Source organism: Herpailurus yagouaroundi, unplaced genomic scaffold, assembly GCF_014898765.1.
Source record: "Herpailurus yagouaroundi ecotype Mexico unplaced genomic scaffold, PumYag 139, whole genome shotgun sequence".
NCBI classification, from domain to species: Eukaryota; Metazoa; Chordata; class Mammalia; order Carnivora; family Felidae; genus Herpailurus; species Herpailurus yagouaroundi.
Window position 1 is genome coordinate 82,203,565 of NW_024412394.1, and position 15,042 is coordinate 82,218,606.

At 39.8% G+C, this 15,042-nt stretch overlaps 1 protein-coding gene across 2 annotated transcripts; it reads left to right on the forward strand.

Moving 5' to 3' along the window:
• The first annotated feature begins 61 nt into the window (after positions 1–61).
• On the forward strand, positions 62–11,954 carry HEY2 (hes related family bHLH transcription factor with YRPW motif 2). Of its 2 annotated transcripts, none has more exons than XM_040474554.1 (5): positions 62–308; positions 2,233–2,311; positions 2,445–2,528; positions 4,820–4,901; positions 9,310–11,954. In XM_040474554.1, the coding sequence occupies exons 1-5, from the start codon at positions 226–228 to the stop codon at positions 9,993–9,995; spliced, it is 1,014 nt and encodes a 337-aa protein (XP_040330488.1). In that variant the 5' UTR covers positions 62–225; the 3' UTR covers positions 9,996–11,954. The 2 variants fall into 2 exon arrangements, with proteins under 2 accessions (XP_040330488.1, XP_040330489.1); XM_040474555.1 differs by lacking the exon at positions 62–308 and adding an exon at positions 529–662.
• The last annotated feature ends 3,088 nt before the right edge of the window (positions 11,955–15,042 follow it).

Consider the following 15,042-nt stretch of genomic DNA (forward strand, 5'->3'; position numbering starts at 1 on the left):
TGGCCCCGCCCGCGTGGAGGGGCGTGGCCGGCGCCGGTTCTTGCGGCCGAGCTCGGCTGCGGCGTGGGAAAGAGCCGCGAGGAGCCGACCGCGCCGCCGCGGGAGCCGCGCCTGCCCGGGCCCAGAGAGGGAGGGAGGAAGGGAGGAGGCAGGCAAGGAGGGCGCTGCGCCCCGCTCGGCGTCGGTGGCTCGGGCTGGGCTGTGCCCAGCGCCGTCTTCGCCGCGATGAAGCGCCCTTGCGAGGAGACGACCTCCGAGAGCGACATGGACGAGACCATCGACGTGGGGAGCGAGAACAATTACTCGGGGTGAGCGCGGGCTCGACGGGAACTGCCCGGAGCCCGAGGCGTCGGGGAGCTTTGTGCGCGAGCGGCTCCCTGGAAATCCCAAGGCTCCTCTCCGCGGCGTCCTAACATAGCGGGGAAAGTTTTGCCCGGGAAATTTTGAGCGGTGGGCGCTCACGGAGCGTGCGTTGGGGTGGGGCGGGGGATGTCGGCTTTCACACCAGGGGTGGGGCGGAGAGGAAAGGGGAAGCGACTGAAAGACTGCGCAGGAGTTGGCGAGGGAGGGTCCCAGGCTGTCAGCGTTAGGCAAGCGGACCGGCTGGCGAAGGGCGACGCCCCCGCCTCTGAAACTGTGGGAGCACTTTAAGGATGGGCCAGGTGAAAAGCAAAACAGATTGAATTTTTTTTTTTTAATTTTTCAAGAGCCTAAAATGATGACTTGCCTTTTGGAGACATTAAAGTAGTTTGCGATGTTAAGGCTAAGGAGGTTAAGCTTTCCGTTGGCCGTGTGTGAGTGGGTTTACGGGAGAGTGAGTGACGGATCGTTTGGGGCGTAGATCATCTCTTCGACTGCTTGCTGTTAAGTCTGGAAAAGATCGGAGTCGTGATCACAGAAGCCAGACCTCCACTTTCCAGTGACAGAGGGAGATTACCGAGGCATTTTAGTGCCAAGGCGGGTCAAATGATAATTGCTTCTAATTGGCATCCCCACAAGCTCCTTAATTATTTATCTGCAGCTGTCACTCAAAGAGCAAAATTCTTCCTACCTTTGGAATACTGGTTTTCTTTCCACATCGTTATTCTCGTAAGCACAAGCCAAAGCGTGAAATCAGAAACAGCAAAGATATTTACAGGAAGCGTTTGCAAAGTATCTTTTAATTATTTTTAAAGCGTGTGTCGTCTTAAAAAAATGAGATCTGAAAAACAGAAGAAGCCTTGTGAAAGATGAAACCAGTTGAGATGGGGTGGGACTGAGGGAGACAGTTAATTCAGAAATAAGATCCAGAAGTGAGAAGGTGAGGTAATAAGAACCTGGTGTGTGCAACATTTCTAAAATGAAAGAGCAAATAACAGGAACCTGGAGAATTCGAGAACATAAAGCATAGTATCCACGAATTATGAAGAGAAACATGCACAAACTAGAAAGCATCATAAAAGTTATAAGTGATAATTGATTGAACTTTCAGTATAAAATACCTTTTCATTAGTAAACTCAAGATTGATTGCAGCCCCTATAGAGATTTAAGCTTAGCTTGAAGACGGGGGGATACTCACCTACAGTTTCGTTTTCAAACTAAAACATTTACCTAGTAGTTGATGTAATTTTAATTTCCCTGTCAGTGCTGTATTTAATTTGGAGCATTCTTTTGGAAGATTAGTATACAAAACATTACATTTTTTTTTCTGTTGTGAGATATGTCTAATTGAAGTTTGAGATAGTAAGATGACTTCTGTTTATTTTGAAGATTGCATCTAGGGACAACAGTTTGACAGGTGATGACCTTATATCTGTTTGATAGTGGTGCTAAACATGACTTTTATTTTAAAATTGCTTTGCTTTGTTTAGTGGGTCTGACGAGGAGGGTGCAGGAAGGATGCTGTTAGAGATTAGCTGATTTTCAAGAAACATTTTTGAATGGCACCAGGAAGTACTAATTTCTAACTTCTCATTCTGTCTGCCTGTAATTTTTTCACTGCAAGACTTAAAAGTTGAGGGATGTTTTTGCCAATGGATTTGGTGTCTGGATTACTTGTTTAAAAAAAAAAGGCATGGAAAGAGATATAAGTGCTGAAAACAAAGTATGTGAAGAGAAAAGTAAGAATTAAGAATAAAATAATATAGACCTGAGCTGTGCAGTCACTCAATATTTAATGGGTGCTATGAAGTACCCAGAAGAAACCATTGTTATGTTAATGCAGCACCTGATGTACTGTTCCTGTTTCACAGGCAAAGTACTAGCTCTGTGATTAGATCGAATTCCCCAACAACAACATCTCAGATTATGGCAAGAAAGAAAAGGAGAGGGGTATGTGATTTTTTTTTCTTTTTAGTTCATGTGATTCAGACTAATGTATAACAGTGGTGTTCTTCCATTAAGAGTAATTTTATCATTTGTGTATTCATAAATTTTTGTTGTTGTTTTGCTTTCTTTGGGATAGATAATAGAGAAAAGGCGTCGAGATCGGATAAATAACAGTTTATCAGAGTTGAGACGACTGGTGCCAACTGCTTTTGAGAAACAAGTAAGCAACCCTCACCCCTGACCACCCCACCAAAAGACTCAGAAAATCTGATTCTCTCATCTGGGAATGTGGGTTCTTGTTAAAGCTCATTAAAATAATGGTGTATGTGCCCTGATCTGGCACAGAGCAGCTATTTCAATAAAATGCTTTGTTGTGGCAAAACTATTAAAAACATAATCCATCATGAAGTTGAAAAACATTTCCATTCTTCAGCTTATTTTCCCTTAAGGGTAACAGTGTTCATGCTTTCTCTGTTCTTTCTATGAAGACCAGTAGTGGTTTTGTTCAAAACCCAGCTGTATGTCGTACTCTTTAAATACACACACACACACACACACACACACACACACACACACACACGCATATATCACAAAATTTCACTTTTTTGTAAACTGCTAAAAAAAAAGAAGCGCTTTTTATTTTAAAAATAACAAAAGTCCAGGAAGTAACATTTCTAGCTCTAGTTCCTGAATGGTAATACTAATAAAATTTATTTACCAAATCACTTGGTTTCATTTTTAATCCCTAGATTAATAGAGTGGTGTTCTATTTGGGGCATCTCTTTGGAAGTTTGATAAAAATAAAACTAGCCAACAATTCCCTCTTTCAGAATTCAAGTATTCCTTTACTAAAAAAAAAAAAAAAATTTTTTTTTTTTTTTTTTGGCATACTTAGAAAAGGAGGAAGCCAAATGTTTAAATCTTCCTTTCTTTTCTTGGAAAAGTTTTATATCTCTTGCCACAATGGCTAATGGCACAGATTTCTAAGAGCATCTTTCAAAGAATATGGCATCATACACTGTTGAAAATACTTTCAATTTAATTCAAATAGCATATAAGACAGCAGTTGTTTGTTTATGTCATTTTGTTGTTTACTTCATGAACTGCAAACATTATACAGCAAGCCCTACAAAAGCCCTTGGCAATTATCCAGAAACTGCAATTTTGTTATTACTTTCACTGAAACTCCTGTACATCTTGATGGAAAAAGTGAATATTGACAAAAGTGCAAGATGTAACAGGCTCTTGATTATACATTTGTGAGAGAAAAAAAAGATACCTATATGCTGAAACCGACTTTGGTAAGCTAAATGTAACGTGGAAATTGTAGTTTTGATTAGTAACATTTTCAATGACAATAGGCTGAAAATGAAAACATCAGTAATCACTGTTTTCACTTTGGGTACCGAAATGTCTGTAGTTATTTGGTGAGTATTTTTCCCATCAGTTTGTTAGATTTTTTTTTTCTTAAATGTCGACTTAAACCTTAAAAGCTAACCTCAGTTGTTTGGCAGTTAGTTACCATAAACACAGGCTTTCCCATTTGCCAGGCTTGGCTACCAACCCTGGCGAGCTGGCCCTGTTACGGTGTGATTAGAAGAGTGTTCTTTCTAGCGGTTTCAATGACTCTGGCACTCTCACCATGTACAGGGTGCTGATAATTTTCACAAAAAAGTAGAGCATAGGAACTTGAAGAAAACTTCAGTTTCCTTTTGAGAAAGACACATTGATTTAATTATTTAGTTTTTCCAGGAAATTAGAAGCTACCCAGAGTCCTCTGAGGCAGTTCAAGGTGGCACATTTGTATTTTGGTTGGTTTCTAGAGGTTGCCTTATTTTGAAAAGTAGAACGTATAAATATATTCCCAAGGCATTTTATTAAGAACTGTTCTAAAGGGTTCAAATAATCTTTAAGCATTTCTGATGCTTACTAGGTAGGAGTAAATTATGCTTTCTTGTTTATGAACTTGGAATTCACAGTGACACCTGCTGGTAATTTTTGGAAAAAAAAAAAACCAAAAAACCTTAAGTCTTCCCTTTTTTGATTTTGGTTCTCCTTACCAGGGGTGTATCTTAAAGGCTTACTAGGACTTTTTATTTTTGAAAAATCTAATTTTCTAAGATCCTATTTCCTTAACCTTCAGAGTTGGATTTCAGCTGATCTAGACTGTTGAATGTCCCCCAATATAGGGTAGAGATTGGATACAGGATTTGACATTTTTGCAGTGTAATAGTTTTAGTGGAGTGATCTTTGGAGTATAGTTTAATCATATGATTAAAAAATTATTTGTTATGCCTTTTAGTCTTTAAATGATAAATTGGCAAATATCTGTCATTAGGTATGACATGATAATTATTGTTTGCATGTAAAGCTTGCAAAGAATTCAGATTTTTCTATGAAAAAAAATTAAATTTAGACTTTTCTAGTGAGAAGAAAAATTGAAAATCCAGTGTAAAATGTTCCAAGTCAGTTTCCATAGGACTTATAAGACTTCATGATTTGTTTATGCAGGGATCTGCAAAGTTAGAGAAAGCCGAAATACTGCAAATGACAGTAGATCATTTAAAGATGCTTCAGGCAACTGGGGGTAAAGGTAAGTAGGTGACTTCATTTTTACCCCCTTTCCGTCTTTCTCTTTTCATTCCCCTCCCCTAAGATTATAGGAAAGTCATAGTTGAACAGTTCTTTAACAAGCTGAGATAGGAGGTCCCAGATTAAAGCTGTAGAAATCAATGCTAATGGCAGGATTGAACTCGTGGGAAAGAACTTCTGGAACAAAAGAAGCACTTGACCCTGGGCTTGTGTTTGCTTTCATAATACTGTGGGAGTAAAGCTTCATTCACAGCAGCCTGGTCAGAGATTTGTTTGGGACCTCAGAAGCACATGCTGGAATCTGTACAGAAAGACAAAACAAACACACAAACATCCAAACATAAACAGGAGGTTAAAGGCAATCTTTTTCTCTTCTTCTTTCCCTTCCCCCAGACTCCATTAGATCAAGACTGGGACTCAATACAGTACAACTATTTCAAAGGAATTGACTTAAGAATTATTTTCATTGTTTTCAGATTTTGGTTGGTCTTGGGTTTGGACCAGACAGAACATTTGAAGTGTAGGTAGTAATTCTCTGGACTGGAAACTACTAATGGAGCAGTCATTCCTGCAGAGAGCAAACAGGAATAGGTGCCCCTGGCCCAGTGCCCTGGAGAGATATCTTCTGTACTAGAATCATCCAGAGGTCAGGGATGGACCCTCATGTTATATTGAAAATAGACGAGATCCTGAAAGCTGTAATAATTTATTCACATTTTATTATCCTTCTTCTCACATGTTACTGAGACTTGATTTTGCCCTTTTGTATTGTTTTTAGCCTTCAAGCAAGCCTTTGCTATTCACCTTAACCAAGAGTGTTTTTGTTACTCAGTACATTTGACAACTGGGTTGGGAGAGGGTATCACCAGGGGCTAAGTGCTTCCCTCCATCCTGGAGGCTTCTCTGCTCAGCATTAGCTTTTTATCACATAGTATCACAGTTTGCCCTAGATCAGAGCAGAGGCAAAGCATTGGAGGGAAGTAGCTATTTACCAATTGGATAGAAGTACTTCAGTACTTAACTCCAGTATAGCCATACTGCTGAAGCCCTTTATTTATTTATTTTTTAATTTTTTTAAATATTTATTTATTTTTGAGAGAGAGACAGAATGTGAGTAGGTTACGGGCAGAGAGAGAGGGAGACACAGGAGCAGAAGCAGGCTCCAGGCTCTGAGCTGTCAGCACAGAGCCTGATGCGGGGCTCGAACTCACAAGCTGTGAGATCATGACCTGAGCCGAAGTCAGATGCTCAACCAACTGAGCCACCCAGGTGCCCCTGAAGCCCTTTAGAACATCAGCCCTGGGGGTGCCTGGATGACTCAGTTGGTTAAGTGTCCAACTCTTGGTTTTGGCTTGGGTCCTGATCTCACAGTACATGGGTTCAAGCCCCACATTGGGCTCCTCACTGATGGTGTGGAAGCTGCCTGGGATTCTCTCTCTCCCTCTCTTTCTGCCCCTCCCCTGTTTGTTCGTTCGTTCTCTCTCTCTCTCTCTCTCTCTCTTAAAATAAGTAAACTTAAAAAACAAAACATCAGCACTGGCCTTCACAATCTTTTAGGTGGGAAGTAAACACTTTAAAGAGAAGCCCACCTTCTCTAGAAACCATCCTGAATGGGTATACAATTGTGATTTCTAATCATTAAAATGTAACCCTCAGAATAGGATGTAAAAGTTCTTACATAATAGAGGAGAACTGGATGAAATCGTAGAAGCCAGTGATCCAGCCCAACTTGGCTGCTGCTTGACCTTTAACCCAAGGCAGAAGTGCTCTGCAGTACTGTGAGGCCTACACTAGCACTCTGATCTCTAAAGCACCTCCAGCCCCATGATTTTGTGTCTGCACCTGCTACCTCAGATGTAGAAGACTGGTTGAGTTAGTGATGGTGTAGGAACAGCTTTTTGATTGCTCTGCCTCCCTTGGTGTTGTTCACCATAAGGCCAAGAATTCTTATCAGGGTTTCAAATATTTGGCATGAGCTATACTTCTAAAGAGTAATATTATTCTTATGCCTTATTATAAAAACTAAGTTCCATTCTTGGTTGCTATTCTTGGCTACCTGAACAGTCCTAAAATTCATCCCAGAATAGTTTATGAACAGACATTTCCAAGCAAGCTCCACACAAGTCGCCTGACTGCCAAGTCATTAGAGAGGTCATCCCATAGGAGAAAATGTGGGCCTTAAACAGGAGGGGCGGGCAATGTGATCTCACATCATCAAAGACTCACAACTGCTGTAGGGGCCTCCCAGTGGTGAAGGGCATAGACTCTGCAGTTGGGTTGCCTGGTTTCAAATCCTTGATCTGCCATATATTAGCTCTGTGACCCTAGGTAAACTACTCACCCTCGCTAAGCCCGTTTTCTCATCTGCAAAATGACAGCCATAGTGTCTACCTCACAAGGTTGTTGTGAGTTTATTCACTTAAAGCCGCATAACAGTGATGGCATGAAAGAAGTGGTGTGGAATGGCCCCGTGTGCTTTTATTATTGGCCCAATATCTATTCCCAGGAGACAGCTGTTGGTCGCCATTTCCCTCTGCATTCAGCAACATAATAGGAATTACACAATTGATACTCCTTAATATGCAACAGAGAACTCAGCCACGTATAACAACATACAGCTGGCAAACCACAACTTTCGATCACCTTGTACCCGCTCATGAAAATTCTTGGAAGCTCCTGGGGCTCCAATTATGTTGTTCCATTCTTTATAGTCTATCTTGGTATTGAGGTAGCTTCTAGAGAGAATTTAGAGAGGAACCTAAATTTCTAGATCCCTCTGCATTTCTGGACTCTGACTTCTGTTGATTTCCTTCCTCCTTATAACCTCATGAAAATTAGAAGCCTGCAATGCCCTGCAATGAACCTTGAGGGTCCTCATGTGAAATCTGTCCACGGAGGTGTCGTCTTCAGGAAGAGCTTTCCCTCTTAATCCCAGGGACTTTGTTGCTAACTAAGCTGAAGTTCTGGGATGCTAACTATTTTTGTTGCTGATCTCCCACATTTCATGATATTCTCTTATATCTGCTTTGTGCTGTTATTTTTACTGTTTTCATGGTGTATTTTTTGCCTCAGATGTGTTTTTGGGACTTCCAAATTTCTGTTGATATTCTAACTTTATTTAGGACTGTGAATATTGTGAATACTATTTTCCAAATGCTTTGATTACAGAATAAGATGGTTTAATTTTTAGTGGATGATAAATGAAACAGGTAATACTTTGATCTACAGAAACATGAAAAAGATAATATAAATGCCTTTGACAAAAATAACTTTGTGGTATTTCTCATTTAGATATACCCATATCCCAAAACTGAGTAAATTTTTAATTTGAAAATAGCTAAAAAAAAAAAAAAGTTACAAATGAGAAAGAATCTGAAAAAAGATGCATTGTACATATTAGAGGTCACCCATTCAAAGTGGTGACATTTCCCCAATTGTCTGATTATTATTCTATCCTAAATTGGCACTATTAATAAAAATACTTTATTATTTTCTGTCCAGTGTATTATCAGTGGATAAAAAGGGATTCTTCTAAATGTGACCCAGCTCCAGCCATTTTTACGGTAGTGACCTTCGATGTGGGCTGTGCATGCATACACACTGAAAAATTAATGCACATCTTTTTCCTGGGTAGATGCCAGGAAAATGTAAGCTAACCACTGAAGGAAATATATATTTAAATTTAAGAAAAGCAAAGAGGTATAGTAATCTCATATCAGTAAAGCAGCCTGATATTGCATGATAGAAAAGTAAGATCTTCAAATTAGTAACCAAGATTTTTAAAAAGTCATTTTGTTTTCATCAAATCTTTTTGTTACAAACTAACGACAAGATGTTTTCACTTTGAAAAAAAAAACACTGAGTCAAAAAGCATTGTTGAGTTTATTAAGAGATTCTAGCATATTTTTAAAGAAGGTCTTCAAGCTGCTAAGATACATTTCATATCTCTGTGACAAATGCCAAGAGTGAGGATGTTTCAGATAAACCCTTTAATCTCCACCTCATGTGACAGAGACAAAGAGACTGAAACTCGGTACTTCCGTGCAAAAGTTTACGAGGGAATTTCACTATCCCACCGTACAAAAGGAGAGACATCCCCTCCTGGTTTTTTATGGAAGTGTTTGAAACACGGATGTTCTTAATTTTTTTTCCCCACCGTAGTATTTGGTTGCAAGAACAACTGTAGTATATAGCGTTGCCAGCCTTGTCACACATGTGAATTGCAAAGTGTAATTTCTTCTGCAGAAGTTACAACCATAAATAACTGGCAACATTTTCAGAAAGGGTCGTCATCCCCCTTGAATCTTCTGCAGCGCCCAGAGGAGCACAGTTGGTGTTTACTCACAGTAATTGTGCCATTTTCTCTCACTCTCTGCCCTGGCCCCCACTTCACTCAAACCCCCTTCTAGGCTACTTTGACGCACATGCTCTTGCCATGGACTTCATGAGCATTGGATTCCGGGAGTGCTTAACGGAGGTGGCCAGGTATCTGAGCTCCGTGGAGGGCCTGGACTCCTCGGATCCCCTGCGGGTACGACTGGTCTCTCATCTCAGCACGTGCGCCTCGCAGCGGGAGGCTGCGGCCATGACGTCCTCACTGGCCCACCACCATCACCCCCTGCACCCGCACCACTGGGCGGCGGCCTTCCACCATCTCCCCGCTGCCCTGCTCCAACCCAACGGACTCCACGCCTCCGAGTCAACGCCTTGTCGCCTCTCCACGGCTTCAGAAGTGCCTCCTGCCCACGGCTCCGCCCTGCTCACGGCCACATTTGCCCATGCCGATTCTGCCCTTCGGATGCCGTCAACGGGCAGCGTTGCCCCCTGCGTGCCACCTCTGTCCACCTCTCTCTTGTCCCTCTCGGCCACTGTCCACGCGGCCGCTGCAGCAGCCACCGCAGCGGCGCACAGCTTCCCTCTGTCCTTCGCGGGGGCCTTCCCCATGCTCCCCCCGAACGCAGCTGCAGCAGTGGCAGCCGCCACCGCCATCAGCCCGCCCCTAACGGTGTCAGCCACCTCCAGCCCTCAGCAGACAAGCGGCGGAACAAACAGTAAACCTTACCGACCCTGGGGGACAGAAGTGGGAGCTTTTTAAGTTTGCATTGAACTTTTTGCAATAGTAACTGAATGTCCTTCATTTCAGAGTCAGCTTAAACCTCTGCACCCTGAAAGTAGCCATACAGATGTCTACAGATCCACAAAGGAACAATAAAGCTATTTGAGACACAAACCTCACAAGTGGAAATGTGGTATTATCTTTTCTCTCTTGTTTTGTTTAAGGCAGCTTGGTAACTGACATCAGCAACTTTTGAAAACTTCACACTTGTTTTCATTTAGAAGTTTCCTGGGAAATATATGGACTGTACCATCCAGGAGTGCATCAGTATGTCTGAACTGGGGAAGAAAAAAAAAAGCCCTGACTGGATTCTCTTGAAACTAGATGGAAAAAAAATATTTGTGTTTCATAAGTGCCTGAGCTAGTAAAGTTTTCTTGTGAACAGATTAACATTGCACAAGTAAAGAAGATCATAGAGGTTAGGTTAAGACAGGAAAGGGACAGAAGTCTTGTATTAGGCTGCAGACGTTTTAATAAAATGCCAGCGAAGAGTACTCTGTTGAAACCAAGAGGTTTTTGTTGGCCAAAAGGATTGCTGAAAATAATTTTCAAGTTGAAAGACCTAGTTTTATCTTAGTTTTCTTTCTTTGTACAGACTTGCCTGCCAAATGGTGACATTTAGCAATGCATTGGTATAAGCAATTATTCCATCAGTGCTCAGATTAACAGCCATTCCTGCCCTGCCTGCAAGCCCCCAGGCACTTTTTTTTTCCATGGCTCAAAATTTGGTGCTTCTTTATGTAAAACCATACGTAGAGTGCACCTAGAAGCACTTGCCTACCATGTGCCCCCCAGAAGCTATTTGATTCATGCCAACTTGAAAACTCTCCAGTGTGTAAAAGTTTAGGTTAATTTATTGTTTCATTTGGACTGTTTTTACGTATTTATCCTCTTCATTTTGTCCTGATAATGTGTAATACCTATTCTTGTCGCCCTTTGGGAAAAGCTGCATTTCTGGAGGTGATGAGACAGGGAGAGAACATTGGGAAGAGAAAAGCCACGATTTTTAAATGCTCTTTGTCAAGCTCATGATTGCATTTGATCCCAAATCAAGATGAATGTATGCAGTGGGATGTACATAAATTATTTTTTGTTCATGCCTAGACTAGTGCTGCATAACGGTGTTTTTTTTTTATTTTTAATGACAAAATCTCTTAATACATTGAAATTGAGCACGTGAGATTTTATGTTTGAAAGGTAAAGACACAGCATGTATTATTACGCACTTCATTTCTCTGCTGTGTGGAGAAAGCAATAAACATGAGAATGTTAAACATTATACAAAATTATACTTTTAAATATTTGTTTTAAAATTATTGTACCTAGTCTTTTTTGCATTACTTTGTAACCTTTTTCTATGCAAAAGTCTAAATATCACTAATTAAATGAAGTCCTTTTTTTGACTATTTCTATGTGGATGAGTTGCTTTGCAGAATGGAAAGTTGACATGAATTTCAAGCAAGGCCTTCCTTCACTAACAATTTAAGCCGTGGCTTTTCTTTTTCTCTTTCAGAGTCATTTAATATAATTCACAGCTTGCCTGAAAATAGTGTTTATCTGAGCTTGTATATCAATTCAGCATAGGCGGGTTTGACATTATTTGGAGACAGGAAGTGATCAGTTTCCTCTGCCTTTTATTCTTAACCGTGGTTCTTAGAAAAGTGCAAATACAAGAGCTCCAAATAATAGTACATTGAACCTGGGATAATAAGCCAGAATGTGTCATACATCTTGTAACTCAAAAACATTTGTAGAGGGTTTTTAAAACATCATCTGTATATGTGATAAGCATATACATGCTTCCTGATGAGAAATCCTCTGTACCTACCTCAATGAAACTTTCTTTTGATGCTATAGAAATTGTACACATATCTCTCCTTCTTCAATAAAGCCTAGAAGAGATTATTTTAGTTCCTGAAGCTATTGGGCCAAACGTAAGAAAAGAATTTTTTAAAAAAGAATGTTTTTATTCATGTCAGTTATGTTATTAAGGGGAAAAGTGTGAGGTTTCTTACATTATTTTAGTTTTGAAAAATTAAGTATATAGTTTTTCTAATTTCTGTCTGTATGTGGGTAAAATATGAGCAAAACCAGATCACTTTGTTCCTCCTGTCTATAAGTTCTGTGATCATTGCATCTTCTATTAGCTCTGATGGAGTTAAGTAACAAATAAGGAAATGGATTTAGTAGTATTTGAAGTTTGCTTTTGAGTCATGATTTGTGGACAATAGGCATAGAAGTAATTCTTATTTTAAGATCTAGCAGCTGATTCTGTGCCTGTTGTAATGTCAGCATTCAAAGAATTTCTTTTCCTTTTTTGGAATGTAAACCATTTTAGAGATCAGGAATTTTTATTTTTAATTTGGATTAAATAGTTTCAGATAAATCCACTTTCTTCCTCCTTTCCTCCCTTTCTCGTCGTTTTTGGTTTTTCCTTACCTTTTTTTCCTTCCCTGTTACATATGGGCTGTTATTTTTCCAATTAATTGATTAAAATATTTGCAAAACAACTTGCGACATAGTTGCTAAGGGGTGTCATAGTTCCTAAAGGTGATTGTTGTCTATAATTTTGGTCATTTGAAGTTAATTGGTCCTTGATAAATGTTTCACATCATTAGCTATTGACATCACATTTTGCTGTGTTAAAAAACAAAATTCAACTAAGTACATTAAAGATCAAATTGGCTTTATTTAACCACTCATGAAATGGGCAGAATCCCATCTAGCAAATAGAAAGGAGCTCCAAGGTGTACAAAATGAAAGGCTTTTATAGGCAGAAGGGGGCTGCAAAAGGAAGTTTCTAACAAAAAGTGAATTGTTTCAGGCAAGGTCACCTTCCTTTGGGGAAAGGGTGGGGGTCTGTCATGCAGATGGCCTCACTGGTACTGATTGGTTAATTCCAGATTGACTGGTTAAAGGTCACTGCAGTTTGGTTAGATATTAAGTCTTGGTTGCCTATGTGGGTCTCGCACAAGTGACTCCATTTTGAGCCTGATGTTTCTTTTTAACAACTGTGTCCCATCTCTGATACAATGTTCTGTGAAAGTGGTGTTCTGCCTTTAAGTGTGGTAGCTTTCATGTTTGCTCACAAAACAGAAAAAATAATAATAATAATTTTTATGGCCCAGGAGGAAAATAACTTTTAAAGTTTGATTTATTAGTGGCTTTTAATTATGTAAAAGTTAATCCCAAAATTAATTCAAGGGATTTTTCATAGGATAAAAGGAAAATGGTGACATTATTAGAAATTTGGTTTTCCCCAAATGTTAAAAGCTGTATGTATGCCCAATGTCAGAAAAGATTAAAGAAAACAATTTAAGTGATACAAACTTTATTTAACACTTCATGAGGCAGTCTCCTTTTGGAGAACTGCAAAATGGGGCAAAAGGAAGATTTTATAGGATAAAGAATAAAGAACAGGGAAGAGAAAAATGGAAAATATCTGATTGGCAGTGTTACATAATCAACCTTGTTTAGGGTGAGAAGGCCCAGAGTTGGCTTGGCATTGGGGGATTGACTATCTGGATATACCACATCTCTAGTCAAGTGGAACATTTATAGGGACTCAAAAGTTATCTGAAGGCCCATCTGCTCATGTAGCACTTGGGTAGGAGTAGCTCCATTTTGGGCCTAGAAATATAGTTCAACAGTAATTAAAACACACTTTTCCCATCAGTGAGCCAGAAGGTATTTATTGAATAACTACTGTGTACCAAGCACTGTCTGTACATGTTAAGTTTCGAATGACATGTGGTAGCACATGCTAATGTGATTCTATAGCCTGACAATTATAGGTGTGACTGTCACTCTAGCTATTCACAAGGACCCTCAAAGTAAGGAAGTGCCATGAGAGTGAGACAAGAGGTTTCTGAGAACTAGTTGGAGAGGCTTTTTGGTCTCATTGGGATATTGTACTATTACAAACATGATAATTCATAATTTGAATAAATCTGAGGGACTTTTAAAGTAATGTTCAAACATTATGACAGGCAGGGATACTCACCACTATACTAATGAGGAGGACGTTTTGTTCAAACATTTAAAAAGGCCAAATGTTAACTAGAATGATGGCTCTAATGACCCACATGTACATATGATATGTATCATAAATCTTAAGTCTTTTGGGTTATCTTCTTTTTGTAATCAACTTGTTCCTTTTCCAATCATTACATCATTAGGTCACATCACAAAGCAATTTCCATAAGTAAGACCATCAATTGCAAGAGACAGTGTTGGTTTAAGATCAGGTGTTTTTTTGTTTGTTTGTTTTGTTTTGTTTTCTTAAGTTTACTTATTTTGAGAGCAAAAAAGTAGGAGTGGGACAGAGGCAGAGAGAGAGGGAGGGAGAGAATCCTAAGCAGGCTCTGTGCTAAAACTGAGATCAGGGCTCAATCTCACTAACCGTGAGATCATGGCCTGAGCCAAAATGAAGAGTCAGATGCTTACCCAACCAAGGCACCCCTAAGATCAGTTTTTAAGGAAAAGAATCACCACAACAGAACTTTATCCATTGATCATAAGACCTCCCAATTTCTAGAGTGTTAAAAAGAAAAAAAAAAAAAGGTACATCTTGGGTTTGAGGCAATACTACAGTATAATAGTGTACTTAAGTACAAGTTTAAAAATCCATTGCTAGAGATGTACAGAGATTAAAATGTGGCTAAGTAGTTTACTTTAAAAATACCCCAGAGTGCCTGAGTGACTCAGTCAGTTGAGCATCCAACTCTTGATTTCGGCTCAGGTCATTATCCAAGGGTCATGGAATTGAGCCCCAAGTCTGGCTCCAAGCTGAGCCTGAAGCCTGCTTAAGATTCTCTCTCTCCCTCTGTGCCTCCTCCCTGCTCACACTCTCTCTCTAGAATCAGAACAAAACAAACCGCATCAGGATAGGGTCCTAGTCAAATTAAGAATCTGGATTAATTTTGTAAGCTTTATGATCTAAAGATAGATGTATTTTTAGCTTTTCATGTTTTTATTGCCCAGTGGGACTATTCCCAGTTCTGGTTTTACTGAAGAATGGAGTTTG